At 40.7% G+C, this 25,876-nt stretch overlaps 1 protein-coding gene across 4 annotated transcripts in view; it reads right to left on the reverse strand.

Moving 5' to 3' along the window:
* Positions 1-13,063: 13,063 nt before the first annotated feature.
* The window catches only part of Cth (Cystathionine gamma-lyase), a 37,163-nt gene continuing 24,350 nt past the window's right edge, over positions 13,064-25,876 (reverse strand). For 3 of the 4 annotated variants that reach the window (XM_076184473.1, XM_076184474.1, XM_076184475.1), the window contains 4 exons: positions 25,868-25,876; positions 25,021-25,172; positions 17,981-18,163; positions 13,064-15,754 (listed from right to left, as the gene is read on the reverse strand). The exon at positions 25,868-25,876 is cut by the window's right edge and continues 514 nt beyond it. In XM_076184473.1, coding sequence (XP_076040588.1) covers positions 18,007-18,163; positions 25,021-25,172; positions 25,868-25,876 — 318 coding nt within the window. In that variant the 3' untranslated portion in view covers positions 13,064-15,754; positions 17,981-18,006. Of the gene's footprint in view, positions 15,755-17,980; positions 18,164-21,113; positions 21,211-25,020; positions 25,173-25,867 lie in introns of those variants that run through there. The other variant, XR_012966325.1, reaches the window with a different exon arrangement.

Here is a 25,876-nt window from a genome sequence, read left to right on the forward strand (position 1 = left end):
TGGATGACCCTTGAACATGGCCATATAGGTAGTCGCTTGATTGATTTTCTTGGTGACAATTACTTAATTCAGCATGTAAAAGAGCCCACAAGATATGGAAACTTACTCGATTTATTGATCACTAGCCGCGAAAGCATGGCAACTGATGTAGAAGTCGGTGAATCTGTTGCAAATAGCGATCACAACTTAGTCAGATTCAAACTCCTAAACAATTTTAGAATAGATACTTGTGCTTCTAAAATACCCGATTTCAGTAAAGCTCAGTTCATAGAACTACGTCAGGAGCTTCAGCTTACAGATTGGGAGGAAAAATTAAACGAAAGGCCTGTAGATCAGATGTGGGAAATATTTCAAAATACGCTCACTAAGATGATTCAAACTTACATTCCTTTTAAGAACAGACGTCCCCCAAATCAGGCTCGCCCAAAGTGGCTCGACAAAGAAACTGAAAAAAGTATTGCTAAAAAGAGACAGGCTTATAAGAAATATAAGTGCTCGGGTGCATCTAATGACTATGAAAGTTATGTATCAATACAGAGAGATTAAAAAAGACAATAAGAAAAAGAAAACGACAATACGAAATGAACATCGCTGAGAAATCCAAAGAGAATCCCAAAGAATTCTATAGTTACATTAGAGATAAAAAGGTTGTTAGGAATCACATTGGTCCACTATTATCTGCTGACGGTCAACTTGAATATTCAAATGAAGGAATGTGTAATCTCTTAAACAATTATTTTAGCTCGGTATTCGTAAACGAAACACCTCAAAGTGAATTCCAAACTGAAACCTGTGAAAAGTCTGGGGTAAACTTACTCACTACGGTAAATATAACAAAAGAAACAATTAAAAGGTGTATAGACAAACTCAAAGTTAATAAAACACCAGGGCCTGACGGTTGGCATCCAAGAATCTTAAAGGAAATGAAAAATGAGATTGTTGTTCCATTAGAAATTATTTTCAAGAAATCCATCATATCCGGAGATGTCCCAAGAGAATGGAAGCTAGCTAACGTTACTCCCATATTCAAAAAAGGTGACAAAAAGAAACCAAATAACTATAGGCCTATTAGTTTGACTTCGATCGTAGGAAAAATAATGGAAACTATCATCAGAGATGCTATCGAATATCATTTAGAAAGTAACCGTTTGATAAATGATAGCCAACATGGTTTCAGACGGAAACGTTCTTGCGTGACCAACTTACTCGAATTCTACAACACAGTTGTCTCGAATTATGACAAAAGAAACAATATAGATTTAATATATATAGACTTTGCAAAAGCTTTTGATACCGTCCCACACGAAAGACTACTTACTAAATTAGCTTTGCATGGAATAAGTGGTAGCCTATTAGGTTGGACTAGTAATTGGTTGAAAGGTCGAAAACAGAGAGTTGTTTTAAATTGAAAAACTTCTGGATGGAAAAGTGTTGCAAGTGGAGTTCCTCAGGGTTCCGTTCTTGGGCCACTTCTATTCATAGTATATATAAATGATATAGACCATGGACTAAAATCTACTGTTTCCAAATTTGCTGATGATACAAAACTGTGCGGAGTGGCAAATGATCACTCAAACCAATTAGATATTCAAGAAGATTTAGATAAATTACAGCAATGGTCTGAAAAGTGGCTAATGAAATTTAAGTTAATGCAAGGTAATGCACATAGGTAAAAATAACAGCAAGTACGATTACAAGTTATTTGGAAATTCGTTAACAAAAGTGGATAGTGAAAAAGATCTCGGCGTAATTATCAGTAACGACCTCAAATCATCCAAGCAGTGTATTTCAGCCTCTGAGAAAGCAAATAAGATTCTGGGATTGATTGCGCGATCTTTTGATTTCAAAAGTCCATCACTCATTAACAAGCTATATAAATCGTTAGTTCGTCCACATTTGGAATATGCTGTTTCCGTATGGTCACCGAATCTCATTAAAGACATTGACAGACTGGAAAAAGTACAACGGCGAGCCACAAAACTGATTCCAAATATCAAAAATAAATCATACGAAAATCGACTTAAGCACATGAATCTGTTTTCCCTAAAAAAGCGTAGACTCAGAGGTGACTTGATACAGGTCTTAAGATTTTAAAGGGAATTGACAACATCAAAAGTGACCAAATTTTCACATTGAATGAGAATCAGACAAGAAACAATGGTCTCAAACTGTCCGGAAATAGATTCAATTTGGAAGTAGGTAGAAACAACTTTGCCAACCGTGTAGTTAATGAATGGAATAAACTTCCTGCACAGGTAGTGCAATGTAGTTCAGTTCGAAGCTTTAAGAATCATTTAGATAAATACCTAAGTAAGATGCTGTAATTATTATAAATATGTTATATTATTTGTTTTTGTTTTGTTATAATTTGTCTGTCTGATTTTCATTTATTATTAGTTATATGTCAATTTATTATCATTTACTATTTACCTGTTTGTTTGTTATTCAACTATACCAATGCATTTATTTATGTATTTTAATTGTTATTTACATTGTTATAGTTTTAATTTGTTATAGTTTTAATTTATTATTAATATGATTTTTTTTTTTTTTGCATCCGACCTAGATATGGATCAAAAGGTCTCCTGTCGGCATGCTTTGCCTTTGTAATCCTTTGTAATCATATGAGAGGTACAAAGAAAAGAGAAGTAAAGCATAAGATAGAGGAGGCAAAAAAAGAAGAGCAGAGGCGAAATGTGGTAAGAGTATTGTGGTGTGTCTGACAAAAAGTTGCCCGTTGGTGTTGGTGAATGCCCGTTCTCTTTGGTAGTTGTTGCAGCACCGTCCGTTTTCTTTGTTGGTCACTTTCTCGGCGATAGCAGGGGGTGGGCCGGTGGGGGCAGACACTTAGAATTGTGATGTCCTGGAGAAAGGATAGGTCGTCTTTTAGTGTTGTTCTGTTGTAGGAGCTCCTTCCAGTGTAAGTCCTCTCATTTAAAGTGGAATGTCATCTGTTAGTGAACTAGAAGGCGGGCGTCATCAAGAGGTGAGTCCAATTGAATGACAAGCTATCTAGGCTCTTTTCGTTGACGAATAGTTCAACCATGGCCTCCAATTTACAACAAACATGATCAAGCCATTTACGGATTAAGGTGACATCCTTTCGTGGTTGAAGAAATTAACCTTGGTCGCAAAGTTACAGAGAATAAGTTATTTGGTCAGTTTTATTCCCTTGTATTTAGAGGGAGATGTGTTGGCTTATATTTGGAATTGAGTGGTGATAAACAGGCAAACGCAGAAAAAAAAATAATAACAATAAAATAAATAGATAAATAAATATATAAATAAATGAAAATAAAAACCTCCTTTTGCTGATGGTACATTTGTTGGCTTTGAGAAATTAACTCATAAGAAGTGTACAGGGGAACCTATAGATGTTTTTGCCAACGATATTAGAGGATTGATGTTTGTTAATGGGTTCTCAGACCATATTAGCGTTTCTTTGCAGCGAGTTCCAAATGTGTTGACAGTTGCTATGAGTGAATTGATTAGTCACGCCAGAATTATGGCGTCAAGACAGCAAGGTGGTTTATCGACTGTGACTTTTGAAGCGCCTATAAATGAGAGAATAAAGAAACCTGACACTAGCCTGTTCAAAGGGAAGTGTTTTTGTTGTAGTGGCCCTCGTTTGATTTGGGATTGCAGGGAACAAGAGGCGAGGTGCTTCAAGTACAATTAAATAGGGCATGTTGACAATCACTGTCAAAAACGGAACTCGAGTAACGAGTAATGTGTGACTACTGCGCCTTTAGTCACCCTTGCAATGCGAAAGCGTATTATAATGTACTGCCTATTGTTGCTTTAATCAATGTACGATTCTCATGCAAAGGCGCTTGTAGATATGGGATGTTCGTCAACGGTAGTTCACTCCAAGTACGAAGCTAACTGTGAAGGTGGTATCTTCATTAATGCTTTGATGGAAGCCAGATTGAGTGCAGGGGCACAGATTCATTGAAATTCGATGTCGTTGGTGTTTAATGGGGACAGCTGTAGTGTCTGATTATCTAATTGATGGTGTTGATGTTGTGCTTGGCGTTGGTGTCATTGACCGCTTGGGAGGTGTTACTGTCTTCCGAGGGAAGGTGTGCTTTGGTTCTATTGGTGTGGTGTCAGTTAATCAAGAAATTGAACAGGCCACTGTGGGTGATGGGACTATGTGAAAGCTGTCATTGAAAAGTCAAATTTCAATGCTTGGTTTGATGGACAGAAGTGGACTGTCAAGTGGTTGTGGAAGATTGATCAACCTGTGAAAATGAATGATAAGTTGTTACAATAAGAAACTTGAAGAAAAAAAAAGAGAAGAATTTGAGAAGGAAGTTGACAGATGGATAGCAGAAGGGATTCTTGTGCCTGTTCGCAAGCAAAGTTTCCGGGGGAGTTGTGAAACAGGTTGTACGATTCGTGGGTTTATATATCGGCAGGTTATGCGTACAGAGGAGAGGCACATGTGCTCAAGAAGTCTAGAGAGTAACTAACTGCGCGGGCGAAGGTGCTAGATGCTGTAAGCACACACAAGAGAGCCCTTGTTGGATGTATGAAAGGGGTTATGTCGGGGGGCATCGCTGTTGGTCAGAACACGCCATTATACTATTGCATACTGTGTTAGTCTCCTACTATGCCAATTACACTATCCCCCCCGCGCTCGCTCGCAGAAGAGATGCGAGGGGCCCTGGTATTCGTGAGCCGAGGATGAAGTTCGCTATTTCTTGATGGAGGAACCATTCTGTGCTGATTATCTGATTCTTCCTGCTGAGGTGGTCCGCCCAGACATTCCTCTTCCCTGGGATGTAGCGGGCTTTGAGTGACACTTGGAGATTCTCGGCTGGGTTAAGGATGCCCATCGTCAGAAGGCATAGTTCCTGGGAGACTGTGCCCCCTTGCTTGTTCAGGTAGGCTACTACCGAGGAATTGTCCGACATTATGCCCACTACTTTCCCCGAGACTTGATCCTTGAAGTGACGGAGAGCCAGGAGTACTGCTTTCAACTCTAGCCAGTTGATATGGGCTGTCCGCTCGACTGTGGACCAGGAACCGCTGATGTGATCGTCGTTGAGGTGGGATCCCCAGCCCTCCTTGGAGGCATTGGAGAACAGGAGGACTTCGGGGGGGAGATGGGCCGAGGGGCATCCCCACGAGCAGGTTGCACGGGTCCTTCCACCAGAGAAGAGAATCCTTGACTTCTTCGGTGAGGGAGATGTGTTGTAGGGGTTCTCCCTCTTGCGGGGCCCACTGAGACTTGAGGAGCCACTGTAGCGGTCGCATTCTTTGTCTGCTCCTGGGGATTAATCTCTCTACGGAGGCCATATGGCCCAGGAGGATTTGGCATTGTTTCGCCGTCAGGAACCCGGTCGATAGTGTCCTGTGCAACTAGGGAAGTGAGATTCTGGATCCTCTTTTCTACTGGGAAGGACTTCATTAGGGAGGAGTCCAGGACCATACCCAGGTACGTGACTCTCTGTCTTGGTAAGAAATCTGACTTCTCCGGGTTGACTACGGTGCCCAATTTCCGGACGAAGGTTAGGACCATTCTCAGGTGTTCTTGGCATAGCTGGGCGGAATGTGCAAGGATCAGCCAGTCGTCCAGGTAACGGAGTAGGCGAATTCCCCTGGAGTGGGACCACGCTGAAACGAGTTTGAACACTCTGGTAAAGACTTGGGGTGCTGTGGAAAGTCCGAAGCATAGGCAGGTGAACTGGAAGGTGTTGCCCCTGTGGACGATTCTGAGGAATTTCCTGGAGGAGGGATGCACTGGTATTTGGAAATAGACATCTTGGAGGTCCAGCGACACCATGAAGTCCCCTTCCCTGATTGACGCCCTTACGGACTCTGGAGTGTCCATTCGGAACTTCGTCAGGGAAAGGAACTTGTTGAGTGGAGACAAATCGATGACTGGTCTCCACCCCCCTGTTGTCTTTTCTACTATGAATAGCCTTGAGTAGAACCCCGGGTCCGGAGTCGAGACTTCCTCTAAAGCTCCTTTTTGGAGCAGAGTGGAGATTTCCTCCGCTAGGGCACGCCCGCGAGCCGAGTCTGGGTGGTAGTTGCTGACTTGGATGGGATAGGGAGAAAGGTTTGGGACAGTGTGAAAGGGAAGACGATAGCCTGCCTTGATGACTTGTAGGGTCCAGTCTTCCACCCCGGCCTCTTCCCATGCTCTTCAGTAGAGGGAGAGGCAACCCCCTATCTTGTGCAGACGGGCTGGCGAATTCCTAGAATTTCCTGTGGAGGGGTCCGGAGCCTCTATGTTTGCGTCTAGGTTCTCTAGTCGGAAAGGGGCGGGGCTTTTCTGTCTGCATTTTCGACTTGGAGTGGAGGGGTGGCCTTTCTTCTTTCTTCGAGTGAGGAAACGGCTGTCTTTGCGTCTGAGGGGTCCTCGGGGCTGATGGGGGGGGGGGGGTTGGCCTTGGCCTCGAGGTAGGGACGGCTACTCTCTCGATGGCTCTGTTATGCATCAGTTGGTTTTTGCTTGTGATTGCTGAATCCACCATGTCCGGGGGAATCAGCATGCGGGTTAGAAGGGGGGCCCTCTTCAATGGAGCATAAATTTCTCTGAGGAGGGGATCACTGGGGTCTCCTAGGATGGTGTCTCTCCTGCGTGACTCGATGTTGGCCCAAGACGTTGAGAGGCAGGCCACTTGATGCTTCAGGGCTCTGCTCGAGCTTTCCAATAGAGCCTGGAGGTTGCATTCCTCCTGGGGTTGCAGCTCGGGTAAAAACTCCCTTACTGAAGCCAAGACGCGTTCCAGCCAGGAGTTCACCGCGAGAGAGAGAGCCAGGCCCTGAACGAGGTCCCTGGATTCTCTGCCGGAAAGGATGACGTTTCTTCTGAGCAGGGAATCCACGTCCGCTTTGACAAGCTCTGGTAACCGAGCCTGGATCAAGGCTTCTTTAAGGTTTGTCCCTGATGGGATGTAGAAGCGTTTTTGCTGTTCCACTGGAACAGAGCGCCAGCGCGGTTTCTCGGTTGTCCGGTTTGTGAGTGCGTCGGAGGCCTGGTTCATGGCTCTTACCGTCTGTGTACTCCATGGGAGTTGGATTGGAGGTGGTTTTGTTGTTTGAGAATTGCCCGTCCTGAAGATTTCCGACTCGAACGTGGCTTCCTCTTCTTGTGGAGGGCTCAGTTGATTAGCTCTCCTAACTTTAGAGAGGATCTCTGAGAAGGAGGGTTTAACAACCATCGGGGATTCCGACTGGGAATCCTGCGAAGTTTGGTAACTTGCCCTCTCATCCCCGGTGCTGTGGACGTCGTCGTCGTCGTAGCTGGCGTCTGTCCGGTCAGCGAGAAACACCGCGTCTTCATCCTCGTCCCTGATCGGTTCGGGTGGGTTCCGATCAGCTGGAACATGTTCTAGGGGGGCTCTTGTGGGCGTTCAATCCTTGCGAACTTCGGAGTTGCCCGGATGAATTCGCGTTGTTCACCCATCATCTGTTCTTTCATTGTGTGAAAGAGGGAATAGATAGTGGGGAGAAGTTCCTGTAAATGCCCGCTTGGAGAGTCGCGATTAGGTTCAGATGGTCCGGGGGACCCTAAGGAGAGGCTCTTTCTTCTGGTAGAGGTGGGTTGACCCGCAAGTAACGCGCGCGTAGGCCCACCTCTGTCCTCGTGATCAAAGGGCATGGAAAGGTCTCCGTTGATCACCCGGCTCTTCCTAGGACGGGTTTTATGCGTACTGCGAGATTCCTGAGTAGAAGAGGCTGAGGGGCTCTTTGTCTTCGAACCCGGGTTCTTTGTCCGTGTCGGCGTCGAGTTTCCGGGATGGGTCGAGGGCAAGCCGCAAGCGACCTCATCCGGGTAAAAAACTCGTACAGGAGCGGTAGCTAGAGGTGGCCGGAGGCGCATGTCCGTCTACGCTAACCGTCCTGGTTGAAGGAATAGAGGACAACTTGGCCTGAGAATGACTCGAGGTGGACGTTGTACAACTTTCCTGTCTGCTACGCTTTGGAGGAGGGAGAGAATTGCTCGTCTCCTCTGAAGCCGTAGTCTGCCTTCTCTTGTTTTTGGGGGCGTGAAGGTGGAAGCCATTTCCTATGCTTGCACACCTTTTTCCCTGCATGCGCTTTCCCGTGAACATGAAAGTACACGGACCACTGACTATCATCCCACTGAATGCACGTCTCACACGGGGATGAAGGTGAACACTTGAGAGCTCTACACTTGATACACCAAATGTGAGGATCCGCTTGGGCTGGCGGTAAGGGGGTGAGACAAGGGTATCTCCCTTCGGCGAAGGCACACAACCTATCTTGAACAACAACAATACTGGAACCAGATTCCATACCTACAGTGAAGGGTAGGATACCCGATGGCGGTTAGGGGAATAATACAGGAAAAGGAGAAGGCACTCAAGAAATTCCAGGACACAGTATGGCGCAGGTAAACCCCAATGAAATTGAAGGACGACTAACTCCTTAGCGTCCTGGGAGTGAGCTGGCGACAATCGAAGCGGGTTGCTTGATTTTCGGCACACAACTTAAATATTGAACCGTTGGTTAATTAACGGTGCGCTGCCGTGCTAAGAAGGGATTTTGACGGAAACTCGGCGCAATAAGGGGGGAAACCGATAAAAACTAAATAGGTATTGTTGAGAGATGTTGACTCGTTGACTACCGCGAAGAGAACGGAGTATAGTGTGCGAGACTTGTGGTGGAGGGCAAGGGTCCCCCTTGCCCCAATTAGGGCCCCTTACTGAGGATAAGCGTTGCCCAGACCTACAGAGTGAGGATTTTAATTTAGTGGTAGAAATATTTGCGCTACGCGAAGTATCCTATTGTAAGGAGTACCTTAGGTTTGTATCAGGGAAAAATTCATTTTCCTGCGAAAATTACATTTTTCTCCCATTCAAGAAATCTTCCATCCAATTCAATAACTTTCCTTGTACACCACCTATTGTTTCAATAGCTTTTTGTGTGGTACTTTATCAATAGCTTTTTGTAGATCTAGGAAAGTACAATCCGCCCATCTGTCCCTTGCTCGAGTAAAGCAAATCAAGTTATTGGCACATGATCTTTCTTGTCTAAATCCAAATTGTTTTTGGATTCAGTATATTATTTTTTTCCAGATGTTTAATCCATCTACATTTGATAACTTTTTCATATAATTTTGCTGTTGTGCTTGTAAGGGAGACCAGTCTATAGTTAGTTGGATTTTCCTTGTCCCCTCCTTTATATATTAATACAATACTGTATTTACATTTTTCCAATCTTGCTGTACCTTTCCTTCTTTGAGAGACTAATCAATTATCTTGTATATTTTATGTTAGTTCATTTATCCATTCTTTTAATATCCAACTTGCAATTCCATCCAGACCGTGCAATTTTCTGACATAAAGGTTTGTTATTTAGTCCCTTATTTCCTTCTGTGTCACAGTCATTTCTTTCATGGGGGGGGGGGGGATCTTTCTGTCCTTCCAATTTTGTGTACTTTCAATTGTGAATGCAGATTTAAAATGTTTGCTCATAATTTCAGCCATATCTAATCTATATATTCATTATTCCCTTGACACATTTTTACTGTTTCTTGTTTATCATCTAGTTTATATTCACATACCTGTAGAATAGTTTGGGTTGGTCTTTTGCATTTTTCTATTGTCTTTTTCATAGTTTCTTTTTTCCTGCGTATTTTTACATATTCATTTCGTAGTTTGATATATATTTGCCACTTACTTTTTTTTCCATCTTTTCCAAGCTTTGTCTCTTCTATCTTTGGCCTCACATTTTTTGTTGTACCAGCACTTAATGTACACCCTTTCTTGCTTCTGTTATGGTACGCATTTGTCTATTCCCTCGTTATAAATTCCTTTTGACATGTTCCATTTTTCTTCCATCTTTGTTTAAGAAATTTTCCTTATTCACATTTTTAAGTTTGCTGGCTGAGTGGGTTAGGGCGTTGTTACTTGCAGCGAAGGTTGAGGGGATGGCGGTTCGAATCCTGCTACCGGCAATGTTGAACCAAGGGCATGGTTCAGCAAATTCCATGCTACAAAGCCCTCTGTGAGGGGCACCGTCCTAGCCTTCCGATAGGGGGAAGTTTGTGATGTTAAACCATATCATATCACATTTTGAAAAAAAAAAAAAAATCAGATTCTCAAAATTCATTTTGTTGTACATTAGTCTTTCTTTTCTATGTTTCTCATTTCTTCTCAAATCAATTAGTTCTTTTAGTTCAAAACTCTATTAGTATGTGGTCACTTTTCCCAACTGGTGTCTTGTATTCCATTTTATCCACAATTTCAGGCTCTGACGTAGACAGCAGTGTATTGGGCAGAAACATGGAATATAAGAAAGGAAGAGTTTAAATGTGAAATGAAATGCCCAAGAAGTATATTTAGGGGTTTAGGTTGGATGACAGGGTAGACAGAAAGGCACTGTGGGAGGTATTACAGGTATGTGGGATACGAGGAAAGCTGTTAAGAGCAAATGTTTTTATGAGAGTAGTAGAGCCTGTGTTAGAATCAGAAATGAGGAAAGAGTGGTTTGAGGTAAATGCGGGACTTCGTCAGGGATGTGTTGTTGCCTTGGCTGTTCAATTTATACATGGATGGGGTGATGCGAGAGGTAAATGCAAAGGTAATGGGTTGGGGATTGGAGATGGTTAAAGAAAATGAGGAAAGTGAGAGATAAGCCAGTTTTTGCTGACAACACTGTGCTTGTGGCAGGATCAGAGGAACTAATAAAGTTAGTGACAGAATTTGAGAAAGCGTGCCAAAGAAGGAAATTGAAGATAAATGTGGGCAAAAGTAAGGTGCTGAGATGTACAAGGGGAGAATGTGGTAGCAAATTGGAGGGGAGTATTAAGGGACAGAGACTGGAAGTGGATAGTTTTAGATTCTTGGGTGTGAATGTGGCTGGAAAGGAAGGAGTGGAGGTAGAATGTAGATTGAGAGAAGCAAGTAAATGCCTAGGTGGATTAAAAAGTGTAATGAGAAATAGACATTTGGGAATGGATGCTAAGAGGAGATTGTACTAAGGAGTGATTGTGCCAACAGCACTGTGTGGGGCAGAAACAGAACATAAGAGAGGAAGAGGAGTTTGAATGTGAGACAAGGTGCCTGTGAAGTATAATAAGGGTTACTAGGCTGGATAGAGTGAGAAACAAGGTTAGGAGGAGAGCAGGAGTGGAAAAGGAGTTGAGAGATAAGGTTGATGAAAGAGTATTGGGATGGTTTGGACACATGAAAAGAATGAGTTTAGAAAGATTAGTGAGAGGTGTGCAAGGCTGAGGTGGAAGAATTGAACATGAGGGGGCGACCAAGGATGAGATGGATGGATGGGGTATAACGGGCATTGGGAAAGAGGGGAATGTTTGTTTAGGAAGGGAGAAGACAGAAGAGAGGGGTGAATGGAGAATATGGTTGTGTATGGATAATACCGTGATGCATGGGAATTGGGGGGGGGGGTGTATGTGTAAATGATATTTTGACGCAGCCCGAAAAGATTTCTCATCTTCTCATTTTCTACATTAGGGGATGGAGTCACCGATTAAATGAAGCAGCCTTGCTGCAGATGTGTTGTGTCTTGCTACACTGCTTCTGACCCAGGGCAGTGGGCAAGATGTAGGGATGACCAGTCATCCAGGAATCAAGATAAGAGGGAGGTGGGGTGAATGGGAGTGGAGTACGTGGGGATAGGATGGGTGGGAATGGATTTTTGCCCCCCCCCTTTTTTTTGGGGGGGGGGTGCTACCTCCCTTGTAAGGGGGGAAATAGCCACTGGTATATGTATGTATATATTAGGCTGTATAGAGTGAGAAATGAAGTGGGGAGAGCAGGGGTGGAAAGGGAATTGGGAGATAGGGTTCATGAAAGAGTATTGGGATGGTTTGGACACATGGAACAAATGAGTGAAGAAAGAGGCGTGGAAGGCAGAGGTGGATAAAGTGAACATGAGGAGGCAACCAAAGATGAGATGGATGGATGGAGTAAAAGGGGCATTGGAAAAGAGGGGAATGTCTGTTGAGGAAGGGAGAATACAGTAGGGGTGAGTGGAGAATGGTTGTGTATGGATGATGCTGTGATGCATGGAAGGGATGGGAGGGAGGTGAGGGAATGAGTATTACTGATATTTTGATGCAGCCTGAAGGGATTTCTCCCTATCTTTTCTTTTCCTGAATAAGGAGACGGAGAGGGAGATTTGCCAATTAAACAAAGTGGCCTTGCTGTGGATGTGTTGTGTCTGGCTACATTGCTTCTGACCCAGGGCAGTGGGCAAGATGTAGGGATGACCCCTCATCCAGGGGGAGCCAATAAAAGAGGGAGGGGTGGTGAATGGGAGCAAAGTATGTGATGAAATAGGTGGGAGTGGATTTATGCCTTTGAATTTGGCTACCTCCCTTATAAGGGGGAAAAAGCCCTTAGCATATGTATTTATCTAGTTGTATTTTGTGGGAAGGGGAGCTACGCTCATGGTGTCCTGCTTTTGTATCTCCCAGTGTCTAGTTTGCTTTTAAACTCATGAATGGTTTTTGCGCACACTATTTCCTTGTCCAGTTTGTTCCAAGTGTGTACCACTATGTGGAAAATTGTTTTTCTTCAGATCTCTTCTATAGCTATGTTTTTGATTTTCTTTCCATGTCCTCTTGTGCTTCTCCTGTCCCAGTTTAACAAGTCCTCTCTATCAAATATTTCTGTGCCTTTCATGATTCGGTAGATGGTCAGTAGGTCACCTCTTCTTTGTTCCAGAGTTGGTAAATCTAGTTTAGCCAATCTCCCCTCATATGACAAGTTTGCAAGTGCAGGTGCCATTTTTGTTGCTGCTCTCTGGATTCTTTCTATTTTCTTGATATTCTTAACACTTTGCTGGGCCTATTGTGAAGCCCCCCGTGTCTTAAGTATCACCTAGTTTTCATCAATTTATTATGTTCAGTGAGCAACAAATCTGGTACATCAAGATAGCTTTGTACCTAGAAATTGAGATTCATAGGGCATTGTTTGACTGAAGTGGAAAATCATAGACAAATGCAAATCGGTAGAGGCAGGGGTAGCATCGCCTAGTATAGAATCTAAAGAGCACCACATGGTTGAAAGGTTTACAATGGACTATAAAACTTGTAAATGATAAAACAGTCTAAAATTAGAACATTTTATTCCATGGGGTAAAGAGCATTATCAAATACATGGTATTTATCCATTGCTGTGCAGCAAATTGTTCATGTCCAGCCACCAAAGGTAAAACCACATATCATGAAGATACATGGTAAAACAATACCTTTGGTTTAATTTAAATTTAGGAATAAGAACTTGATGCGAAATAAAGAAATTTTTACATAGATGTACAATTAGGAAAATTATTTCATTCTACACAAATTTTTCTGAACTGAAATCTAATCTATATACCAATAGGCTTCTTCCCATTTACCATTTAAAAGGGAGGTAGCCAGCCAAGGTATGCCCCTATTGGATAATAATTCCTATTTAGAATTTGTTTAAATCACCAGTAATTACATTTAGAGTTCAAGTATATTAACTCTTAAAATTACTTGTGATTAAGATTTCAGAATAGGAATTGTGAAGCTCCATTCTTGAATTAACACTACACATAAAGTAGGGACCTGCTATGTGTCTTGCTGGATTGTTTCTGACCTGGGCAGTGGGCAGAAGACAGGAATGACCTTCTACAAGGAGCTATGGGTGACATGGTAGGATGAATGCATGCCTTGGCTGGCTACCTCCCTTATAAGGGGAAAAAAGCCTTTGATGTATAGATAGCATTTATAAGAGTTGTTTGCAGAAGGATGCCCATCTCCTGCAGCAGACTAACTTTTGATAAAAATCTGTAGTACTGTTCTTCATAGTATTACATGTACAACTAATTTAGAAACTTCTTGCCACTTTTGGAAACATGATCAGATATTAATCCGAGGGGTTATAAATTTTGTACCACACACAACTGCTGATACAGCTTGATAAGGTTGTGAAATGTGTTGTTAGTCATTCATTGGGGAGTTGAGGGTTACATTTTATATTCCTTATGCATATATGATAGTCAATTTCTACCTGAATATAGCAAAAACATCTATATTCAGATACCAAGTCTAACAGTACGAAATGTTACATGACCCATGACAACTGGATCAAATGTTATGATTTAAACAAATTTTTCTTACAAATACAGTCACTATCCGAGTTACGACGTACGCGAGTTATGACCACCCGTACTTACAACCACATCTAGCAGATGCCTATTATGAGTTTACTGTACATGATTGGCAGCACAGCGCGTAAGATAGTTGTGGCAACCGGCATCGCGTACGGCAGTTATGGCAGAGTTGGAAAAGTTGCTATACACGTGGTTGGAAGATAATAGGCAAAGAAATGTGAGAGTGACGTTGCAAGCAGTGCAAAGTAAGGCTACAAGTTAATTTCACATGTTGAAAGAACATGCAGGTGAAGAATATGCTTCACATGAGTTCATAGCGAGTGCTGGGTGGTTTAATTGCTTTAGAGATGGTTACCAGGTTCACCACATGTTGTCAAAAGATGAGGCTGCTAGCAGTGATGCGCCTGCAGCTAAGGCATTTGTGGAAGAGTTTGATAAATTAAGGATGAAGGATATTTACGTACTTACGACCACGTCTAGCTGATGCCTATTATGAGTTTACTAATACGAATACACTATAATAAGTATTTTCTTTAACATACCATATCATATTAACAACTAAGCAACTGAAAACAATACTGTATACAACTGTAGGAGAGAAGCCAAACGCAGAGTATGGGATCCAATGTATTTAACGTTTCGCCCACCAGGGCTTCTTCAGAAATAATATAATGGACAAACATCTGACTCCTTATATAACCCAAGCTTGCGGGGAGAAACCAACATGAAACTGTATATATATATAAAAAGTAGAGACTGAACAACTTCACACCAGGCTTAATGACCCCCTTATGGGTCGAGAGCCTTAAAAAAGTCCACTATGTTATTTTGGGAGAAGCCCTGCCGGGTGCAATGTTAAATACATTGGATCCCATACTCTGCGTTTGGCTTCTCTCCTACAGTGCTGTTGCAGTCATTGCTGTACCTATATCTCACACTTAGAATGGATTGAAATGGATGAGAAAAATAGATCTTAAAATTCACATATTTTTAGAGTACATAAAACAATTGAAGAATCAAGAAAAAATTATTAAAAGGAAACTACAATTTAAAAAACTTAAAAATGGTAAGCAAGGTTATATTTAATGTGTGTGTGTATACACAGGTATAGTATATACATACAGTACCTGCATACGTATATATACTGAAATACAGTACAGTATTAAAAAAAAAAAAAAAAAAAATTATAAAAATGAAACTAAAAAGCATTGATAAATAAACAGTAAACAGCTTGTATTTAATAGTATTCAATAGAAAAAGTTACTTAAAAACGCAACAGATTGATATCATGTATCCTAGAGTAGAACCCTTGTGTCGGCCATTTTGAATAGGATCCTACTTACGACCGATCCGACTTACGACTGGTTGGTCGGAACCTATCTAGGTTGTAACTCTGATAGTGGCTGTATTTCCAATTAAAATAGAGACATCTCTTTCAAGCCCTTCTTTTGCATACTGAAAAATACAGTATTAGCTATCTCAACTGACCTTTTCCATTCTAACTGGCAAGTTATCTGGTTAATACCAGGCAATGTTATTCACCTGTGCAGTATCCCTTTGATAGTAAAAGGATTAACATTATATTCAAAGTAATTCCATGTAGACTAGTGAAGAATGCCGGGAAGAATGTTGACAACAGCACCCCAAACATGAATACAATCTGAAAAATGGCACTTGTCAAATTTTAGAATTCCTTCCTAATTAACAAACACTCAATTACACACACACACAAACAATATACGAGTTCAAGTCTAAATATGATAATTGGAAATCAAAGATATAGATCAAGTTAGAATCATACATGAATTTGAGTCAAGGTACGTTAAAAAACTAGAGAATACGAGATGGGACCCAATGAGCATTGCTCCTTTCTTGTATACTACAATTAGGTAAATACACACATGCACAATGCAATAATAATAAAGAGTGATGGAGAAAAAAAAATACATAACTGCTTGCAACAACAGTAACTGATGCTAGGAATCTGCAGGTAGTGGTCCTGAATCATCATCTTAACCCCTTCCATACAGTGCCGCACACGTAGGCGTCATGGGGAGCGAGTGTATTCGCGAGGCTGCCATATCGGCGTCTTGATTATATTTATTGTAGTCGCCCCTCCATAATGACATTCTTTCTAATTCTTTTGTAATCGCATTTTCTATGGTTATCAAAATTCACGGGTGAAGAGAGAACGATCGATATAAGCGGTGACTATATTTTATGATGTGAGTATTATTACGACACGTCGTACGGCTGGCATTGGCTGCTGCCACCGAGATCTAAGTCCATGACGCCTACGTGTGCGGCACCGTATGGAAGGGGTTAATATTTAAACCAGGGGTGGGCAAACTACAGCCTGCAGGCCACATGCAGCCTGCCAAGATCAAGCCAGTATACTCACATTATTATAAAATATAAATTGATAATTTTTTCTTTTCTTTAATTTTTTACTTTGGTTTTTTTTTTTTTTTTACTTAATATACTATAAAGCCTTTTAAAATGGTGCATCTCTAAATGTGGCCCTTGCACTGAAAATTTTGCCCATCCCTGTTCTAAGCCCATCTATACCCTCATCTCCATCTGGAGGTTTAGTCCCGAGGGGCTGACCCTTGTCTCCAGACTGGGCCCAAGATCTCTATCAACTTTACCCGTTTTCTTTACTTTTCATGTAAGGAGAGCCAAAAACAAATGAGTACTTCCCTCCTCCTACTATAAGGTGGTGACCGAAACCATCCCCCACTAATACAATACAGATAACAGACCGATTTTCTTCTTAGAGCCACCCACAGTGAAACTTGAGGCAATAAAATTATCATTGTAACATTCATCTCTATACCAAGAGCTTTTTCCCCCTTATAAGAGAGGTAGCCAAGTCAGAGGCCTTCCCTATTCCCACCCATTTCACTCCCCTCCACCACCCTTTTCACCCCTTCCATCTCCTCTCATCTCATGGATGACAGGTCATCACTGCATCTGCCAACTGCCCTGAGTCAAATGTAATGCAGCAAGACACAGTACATCCAAAGCAAGGCCACTTCACTTAATCAGTGACCCACCTCTTTGTCCCCCTCATGCAGAAAAAGAGAAGATGAGAAATCCCTTTGGGCTGTGTCAAAATATATTTCACAAATAAGCACAATCTACCCCCCTCCATCCCTCCCTTCCTTGCATAATGGTATTATCCATACACAGTCATTCTCCACTCATCCCTATATCCTGCCTCCTCACTTCCTTGCTCAACAGACATTACCCTCTTGCCCAATGCCCCCTTCATCCCATCCATCCATCTCATCCTCGGTCATTCCATCAAGTTCACTCCCTCCACCTCTGCTTCTACACCTCTTACTAATCGTTCATCAGTCAATCTTTTCATGTGTCCAAACCATATTTCATCAGCCTTATCTGCCATCTCCTTTTCCACTCCTCACCTCGTTGTTTCTCCCTCTAACCATACTTGACATTTCATCTCAAACATGTTTAACTTTTTTCTCTCTGCCTCTTAAATTCATCTCTGCCCCATAGAATGCAGTCATCACAATCACCTTTTCATACAATCTCCTCTTTGCATCCATTCCCAGTTGATTATTTCTCATTACACTTATTAATCTCCAAAGGCATTTACTTGCTTCTCTAGATCTACAATTTACCTCCATCCATTCCTCCCTTTCCTGCCATACAACCCCAAATACCTAAAGCTATCCACTTCCTCCATCATCTCTCCTTTTAGACTTGCTTCCGACTCACTGCCATCCTCTACCCTTGTACATCTCATCACCTTACTATTACCCATATTTACCTTCAACTCTCTCTTACTGAATTGTAACATCAATATGAAAGTTGTAGCTTTGAGAGAGGAAAAAAAAAAAAAAAAAAAAATCATATTTACCTGTTAATTTTATATATTCTTAGATTTCACTGTGTTTCTTTCATGGCCTTGTTGAGAGCTTGATCTAGATCATTAAGGAGATCCTCTTCACCCTCCAATCCAACAGACAATCTGATTAAACCATCAGTGATGCCTAATCTCTCACGCTCCTCCTTGGCAACTGAAGCATGAGTCATAATAGATCTGCAATGCAAGAAGTCAATGAAGTTGCTGCTTACAGAAAAAGAAAAGAAAAATGTATTTTCATTTACATGTTTGCTTTGTTACCCTCAATGTCAGGGCTTCTTGAACTTTACAGGAGAGGAGAAATTCCAATACCCATACCGATAAAATGGTACACATATAAACATTTTCAAGTGATTATTTTATTTTTTCTAACCAACAGATCATTATCCACAGAGTGAGGTGACAAGGAATAACAGGAGACCATTCCCACTCCACTCATTCACATTATGCTTATCCTTTACTCCTTGCTTAAACAGTCGAGTACTGTTCATCAGGCATGAGGGGTTTGTCCGTCTATGGCACCTTTAGCAGGCAAACCATCAAACTGCCTGTTCCCAGCACTAACATATGTCAGTGATGTCACTCCCAAAAGCACAAGGTAAGGTGTAGGCAGACCCACACAGTAACGAGCAGAATATCACAAGGTTCTGTCCTTGCACCAATTATGTTTGTCTATGTTAATGACATGATGAAAAGAACAAGCTATGCCAATGTGTTTGCTGATGATGCAAAAATCATGATAAGAGTGAAAAATTATGAGGATGGTAGAATATAGCAAAAAGATCTATATACTATTTTTTTATGGAGCCAAGAATAGGAAATGAAGTTTAATACCAAAAAAATACAAAGTACTGGAAATGGGCAATAGTGCCACAAGGTAAAGCAAAAGAGGAGAAAGACTTAGGAGTGTTGATAAAAGACAATCTGTCACCTGACAGACATATCAGCAGGATGGAAAGAAATTATGGACTACTGCAGAAGATCAAAGTGGCATTCCATTATACAGATGAAGAGAGGACGAAAAACTCATCAAAACTGATACATCCAAGACTGGAATATGTCAGTAGTATGGTCCCTCCATAGAGTGAAGGATATATGAAAGATTGAGAGAATACAAAGGGTAGCAACCAAAATGGTCCCCAGCCTGGCAGATAAACCATATGAGGAAAGACAAAGTACTGGGTCTGCCAACTTTTAAAGATAGAAGACAAAGAGAAGACATGATTACAGTGTTCAGGTCACTAAAGGGTATAGGTTGCATTGATAGAAGAGATTTTCTGATTAAAGATGGAAGGGCTTTAAAAGGTCATGGAAGTAAATTACATGATACATGTTGAAAGGATGTGAAGAGATACAGTTTTCCATATAGATTTGTGGAATAGCTTAGGTGATTAGCCCAAACTCAAACAGTACACAAGTTCAAATCTAAACATGTTAAATGGAAATCAAGATATAGATTAATTTTCAACTGTACATGATTTTGAGTCTAGGTATATTACAAAATTATAGAAAAGGAGACAGGACCCAAGCCTTGTTCCTTTCCTGTAAACTATAATTAGGTAAATACCATTAGGCAAGTTTGGACACCTGGAAAGAATGAGTGAAGAAAGACTAGTAAAGGAGGTATGGAAGGCAGATGTGGAGGGAGTGAACATGAGGGGACGTCCTAGGATGAGATGGATGGATGGGGTGAAGGGGGCTTTGGGGAAGAGGGGAATGTCGGTTGAGGAAGGACGGGAGAGGACAGAAGACAGGGGTGAATGGAGAATGGTTGTATATGGAAAATGTTGTGATGCATGAGGTGGATTGGACGGGGGAATGGGGGTGAGGTAGTGTGTGTGAGCAAAAATTTTTGACGCAGCCCGAAGGGATCTCTCCCAGTCCTCTCCTTTGTATGGGGAGACGGAGAGGGGGGGTCGCCGATTTAACGAAGCGGCCTTGCTGTGGATGTGCTGTGTCCTGCGACACTGCTTCTGATCTAGGGCAGTGGACAGGGTGCAGGGATGACCCGTCATCTAGGAGGTGCTAAGATGGGTGGAGGGGTGTGGAGTGTTTTCGGGGATGAAATGGGTGGGAATGTTTTTGTGCCTTGTCCTTTTTGGCTACCCCCCCTGGTAAGGGGGAAAAAAGCCTTGGTATATGTATGTATGTATGTACCATTAGGTAAGTACTGAGTTAGTAGGACATGATGTCTGCACCAAGTACATACTGGTCTTGAGAAGACACAGTAACAATGATTTATATAAAGCACCAATGTTTATGGAATGTAAAGTGTGACATCATGGTGATTGTATTGCACTAGGCCACTCACTCAAAACCCTTGCTTATGGTGGACTAATCATCAACTACCATGATCAGCAATGTGGGCACTTTCTCAGGCATAGTCAGGAGACTTTTCCTGGTGAGGGCACAGCCTGCTGGGCACAGCTCAAACATGTGGATGTGGCATTACCCAATAATAGTGGCAGTTCATTCCCTACTAAACCCCTCTTATGGAATGGGTTGCCATACAAGTCTATGCATTCTTACCTGCACTTCTCTTCAAGTCCCAGAAATGACTGTTACCTGCCCCAATAGCTCAAGTGCAAATGGCAAACATGACTGTTTCGGCTGCAGCTATGTTACTCATAGCATAGACCCTCCACCTTTATTCTTCTCCATCTCACTGTCATCCATGCATATTTTCACTCACTGGCATCCTAATCAAGCTCTTAGGACTTTTGATCTTGTTTGTTAATTTTTTCTTTAGTCTACCCCTTTGCACTCAATCCTGGTACCACAAATTCATGAGTATTAACATATATTTCCGTGTATAAGACGAGGTACAAAATTAGAGCAAATTTGTATGAATATATCTCATATCGGTAGTATAAGACGTCTGCTAAATTACAAAAGCATCAGTGTATCAAACCTACCGTACAAAAAGAATAGTTTTGTTTACGTGTATCAGCTGTTTTTTCCGCTTTTTCTCTTTTCTTTCTCATTACTTAACTGTATCCTTGTACCAGATAAATTACTTACTGTATCCTTATAAATTCAAAATGAATTAAATAACAAAGCAAATCATGTATGATGATTTTCTGAGAACACACGTCAACTAACTAACAAAAATGATTTGTTTACGTTCCTGGTTCGGCGTAGCTCACTCAACCGCACACAACGGTTGGCACACAACAATCTTGCGTTTATCAGCTGCTTGCCCATATCAATCATGGAGCCACCAACTAAAAGAAGAAAATACGAGGCAAGTTTCAAATTAAAAGTTAAGAAGTGGCCAAGGATTCGAACAATTGTGCTGCGGCAAGAAAATTCGATGTAACTGAGAAGATGGTGCGAGAATGGAGAAAGGAGGATGACCTAAGAAAAAACCCCAAAAAGAAATGTGCAATGCGAAGTGGAAGTGTACGTTGGCCTAAATTGGAAAACGATGTTGCAGAATGGGTAATCCAGCGGAGACAAGATGGGTACATTGTAACCAGAAATAAAATAAGATCACATGCTCTGAAATGGGCAAAATCGAACAAGGAAGAAGGTAAAGATTTTAAAGGAACAGTGGGGTGGTGTAATAGATTTATGAACAGGAAAAATTTAGTAATAAGAGAGAAAAAAATTGCCCAGAAACTCCCAAAAGATCTCGATCACAAAATAACCAGTTTTCACCGGTTTATCATTCAGCTACGGAAAAAGCATCAATATCCATTGTCACATATTGGAAATATGGACGAAACTCCATTAAATTTTGACATGCTTGGTAACAAAACAGTGGATTTGAAAGGAGTAAAATCTGTACACGTTAAAAAGTACAGGACACAAAAAAACAAGATTTACAGTAGTATTATCTTGTATGGCTGATGGTACGAAATTGAAGCCAATGGTTATTTTCAAACGTAAAACAAAACCTAAAATAACTTTTCCGCCTGGTGTTTTGGTTTAATTTCACCCGAAAGTATGGATGGATGATAGTGGTGTGAAATTATGGATCGACAATATTTGGAATAAACGGCCAGGTGGCATGAGAAATGAATGCAGTTTGTTGGTCTGGGATACGTTTAGGAGTCATATAACAGTGAATTCTAAAACACGGTTGGCACGAAGCAATACTGATATTGCTGTTATTCCAGGTTAAAAGTACCGTAATTTCATTAATATAGAATTATTCCTCGAATTTATTAACAATTGCCATTTACTATAAAGATATGCTGACGGTCAACTTGAATATTCCAATGAAGGAGTGTGTAATATCTTAAACAATTATTTTAGCTCGGTATTCGTAAACGAAACACCTCAAGGTGAATTCCAAACTGAAACCTGTGAAAAGTCTAGGGTAAACTTACTCGGTACGGTAAATATAACAAAAGAAAAAATTAAAAGGTGTATAGAGAAACTCAAAGTTAATAAAACACCAGGGCCTGACGGTTGGCATCCAAGAATCTTAAAGGAAATGAAAAATGAGATTGTTGATCCATTAGAAATTATTTTCAAGAAATCCATCATATCCGGAGATGTCCCAAGAGAATGGAAGCTAGCTAACGTTACTCCCATATTCAAAAAAGGTGACAAAAAGAAACCAAATAACTATAGGCCTATAAGTTTGACTTCAATCGTAGGAAAAATAATGGAAACTAGAGATGCTATGGAACATCATTTAGAAAGTAACCGTTTGATAAATGATAGCCAGCATGGTTTCAGACGGAAACGTTCTTGCGTGACTAACAGACTCGAATTCTACAACACAGTTATCTCGAATTATGACAAAAGAAACTATAGATTTAGTATATCTAGACTTTGCAAAAGCTTTTGATACCGTCCCACACGAAAGACTACTTACTAAATTAGCTTTGCATGGAATAAGTGGTAGCCTATTAGGTTGGACTAGTAATTGGTTGAAGGGTCGAAAACAGAGAGTTGTTTTAAATGGAAAAACTTCTGGATGGAAAAGTGTTGCAAGTGGAGTTCCTCAGGGTTCCGTTCTTGGGCCACTTCTATTCATAGTATATATAAATGATATAGACCATGGACTAAAATCTACTGTTTCCAAATTTGCTGATGATACAAAACTGTGCGGAGTGGCAAATGATCACTCAAACCAATTAGATATTCAAGAAGATTTAGATAAATTACAGCAATGGTCTGAGAAGTGGCTAATGAAATTTAACACAAGTAAATGCAAGGTAATGCACATAGGTAAAAATAACAGTAAGTACGATTACAAGTTATTTGGAAATTCGTTAACAAAAGTGGATAGTGAAAAAGATCTCGGCGTAATTATCAGTAACGACCTCAAATCATCCAAGCAGTGTATTTCAGCCTCTGAGAAAGCAAATAAGATTCTAGGACTGATTGTGCGATCTTTTGATTTCAAAAGTCCATCACTCATTAATAAGCTATATAAATCGTTAGTTCGTCCACATTTGGAATATGCTGTTTCCGTATGGTCACCGAATCTCATTAAAGACATTGACAGATTGGAAAGAGTACAACGGCGAGCCACAAAACTGATTCCAAATATCAAAAATAAATCATACGAAAATCGACTAAAACATATGAATCTGTTTTCTCTAAAAAAGCGTAGACTCAGAGGTGACTTGATACAGGTCTTTAACCCCTTCCATACGGTGCCGCACACGTAGGCGTCATGGGGAGCGAGTGTATTCGCGAGGCTGCCATATCGGCGTCTTGATTATATTTATTGTAGTCGCCCCTCCATAATGACATTCTTTCTAATTCTTTTGTAATCGCATTTTCTATGGTTATCAAAATTCACGGGTGAAGAGAGAACGATCGATATAAGCGGTGACTATATTTTATGATGCGAGTATTATTACGACACGTCGTACGGCTGGCATTGGCTGCTGCCACCGAGATCCAAGTCCATGACGCCTACGTGTGCGGCACCGTATGGAAGGGGTTAAGATTCTAAAGGGCATTGACAACATCAAAAGTGACCAAATTTTTACATTGAATGAGAATCAGACAAGAAACAATGGTCTCAAACTGTCCGGAAATAGATTCAATTTGGAAATAGGTAGAAACAACTTTGCCAACCGTGTAGTTAATGAATGGAATAAACTTCCTGCACAGGTAGTGCAATGTAGTTCAGTTCGAAGCTTTAAGAATCATTTAGATAAACACCTAAGTAAGATGCTGTAATGATTATAATTTATCTTATATTATTTGTTTTTGTTTTGTTATCATTTGTCTGTCTGATTTTTATTTATTATTAGTTATATGTCAATTTATTATTATTTACTATTTACCTCTTTGTTTATTATTTAACTATACCTATGCATTTATTTATGTATTTTATTTGTTATTTACATTATCATAGTTTTTATTTATTATTTTATCATTAATATGATTTTTTTTCGCATCCGACCTAGATATGGATCAAAAGGTCTCCTGTCGGCATGCTCCGCCTTTGTAATCCTTTGTACAAGGTAAATATAGTTTAATTACCTTTATTACCAGTTCTTATCATAATATGAATCATTTCCTGTGTATCGGTGGTTATCAGCAGGCTAGCCTACCAAGTCATCTCACGTAGAATTCAAGGTCTGATTTTTATAATGGTAGTATAAGACGACCCTCAATTTTAAGGGGTGAATTTTTGGATTTTAGGGTCGTCTTATACGTGGAAATATACGGTAATTACATACTATGTTCCTCAAATGCCAGCTCATGTTACGTTCTCACAAATCTTCTAGTTGCCTGGGTAGTGTCTCTCAGCTCAATAAATTTGACAAGCAACTGCCTGAACTAATTTGTTACTAATACAAAACAACCAAAGATTTATCCCTTTGGCTATAGGAGGGTTTTCCTAAACAAGTGAAAATAATAATTACTTTAAACAAAAACTGCTTTGAGTTAACTTACTGTCTAAATTATCACTATGGGAAGAGATTTCATTGTGGCTTTCACCAAGCAAATTTATTAGGAAACCTCCTACAGTCGATGGGTTAATAGAAAATGAAAAAGATTTAATTTCTATTAACACGTAATATTGCATGTTAATAACACAAACAAATCAGTCTTACGGTAGTTCTGCGAGACTTTCATATCCTCCCAAGCTCTCTGCCAAAGTGAAAATTTTTATGTGCTCAAAGAACTTCTGTGAAACTTTGAGGTTGTTTCCCTTGATGAAGAATGTCACCATACCAGAATGACCATAGCACTGTCGCTTTGCCAACTGCAATAACACAAAAAATATAGAAGACGAAGAATATATATATATATATATATATAAATCCTTATATTCAAGCACACTTGACCCTCTGTTTAATATAACTTCATTCAATGTATTTCAGATACAACTGAAGAATTTTGGTGAGCTGAATGGTTGTTCATATTCTTAAAATTACACTACAATACTTAACACATCCAGAATATTTAGAAGATCTCTATGGCTATTAAAAGTTTAATGCAGTTACTACTTCAGGTACTTCAATGATGCCCCTATGGACCAGAATCATACAGAGTTCTTTTATGACTGAAGATTATTCTAATTTCTAACTTCCATTTTCTCTCCCTTTTTATATCCCCACTAATTCTCTCCTTTACCACCTATATGACTCCAGCTCTTGTGTATAATATTGTTTGCAAGGATGGGAGCACAGAACGTGCATGGAGGTATGAAGCATACATCCACTCTTCACCAATCCAACATCCACTTGTCCCTTTTATCTTAACTACTTCTGGATGAAGGTTCATTCTTGTCCCCCACCCTCCCAGCTTTACCATGTTTTCAAAATTATAACCTCAACTGGATGAAAAGAGTAGTGTAGTTCCTGCACTTCAATGAAAGTTATTCTTCCTAAGCTGCACAGCTGCTCTACTGTGCTTACTGCTACAGTGACAATTGCATGCACAACATATTCAGCTTACCTCATGCTG

The sequence above is a fragment of the Oratosquilla oratoria genome, chromosome 4 (genome assembly GCF_046742065.1).
Source record: "Oratosquilla oratoria isolate Oo_2021 chromosome 4, ASM4674206v1, whole genome shotgun sequence".
Taxonomy (NCBI): domain Eukaryota; kingdom Metazoa; phylum Arthropoda; class Malacostraca; order Stomatopoda; family Squillidae; genus Oratosquilla; species Oratosquilla oratoria.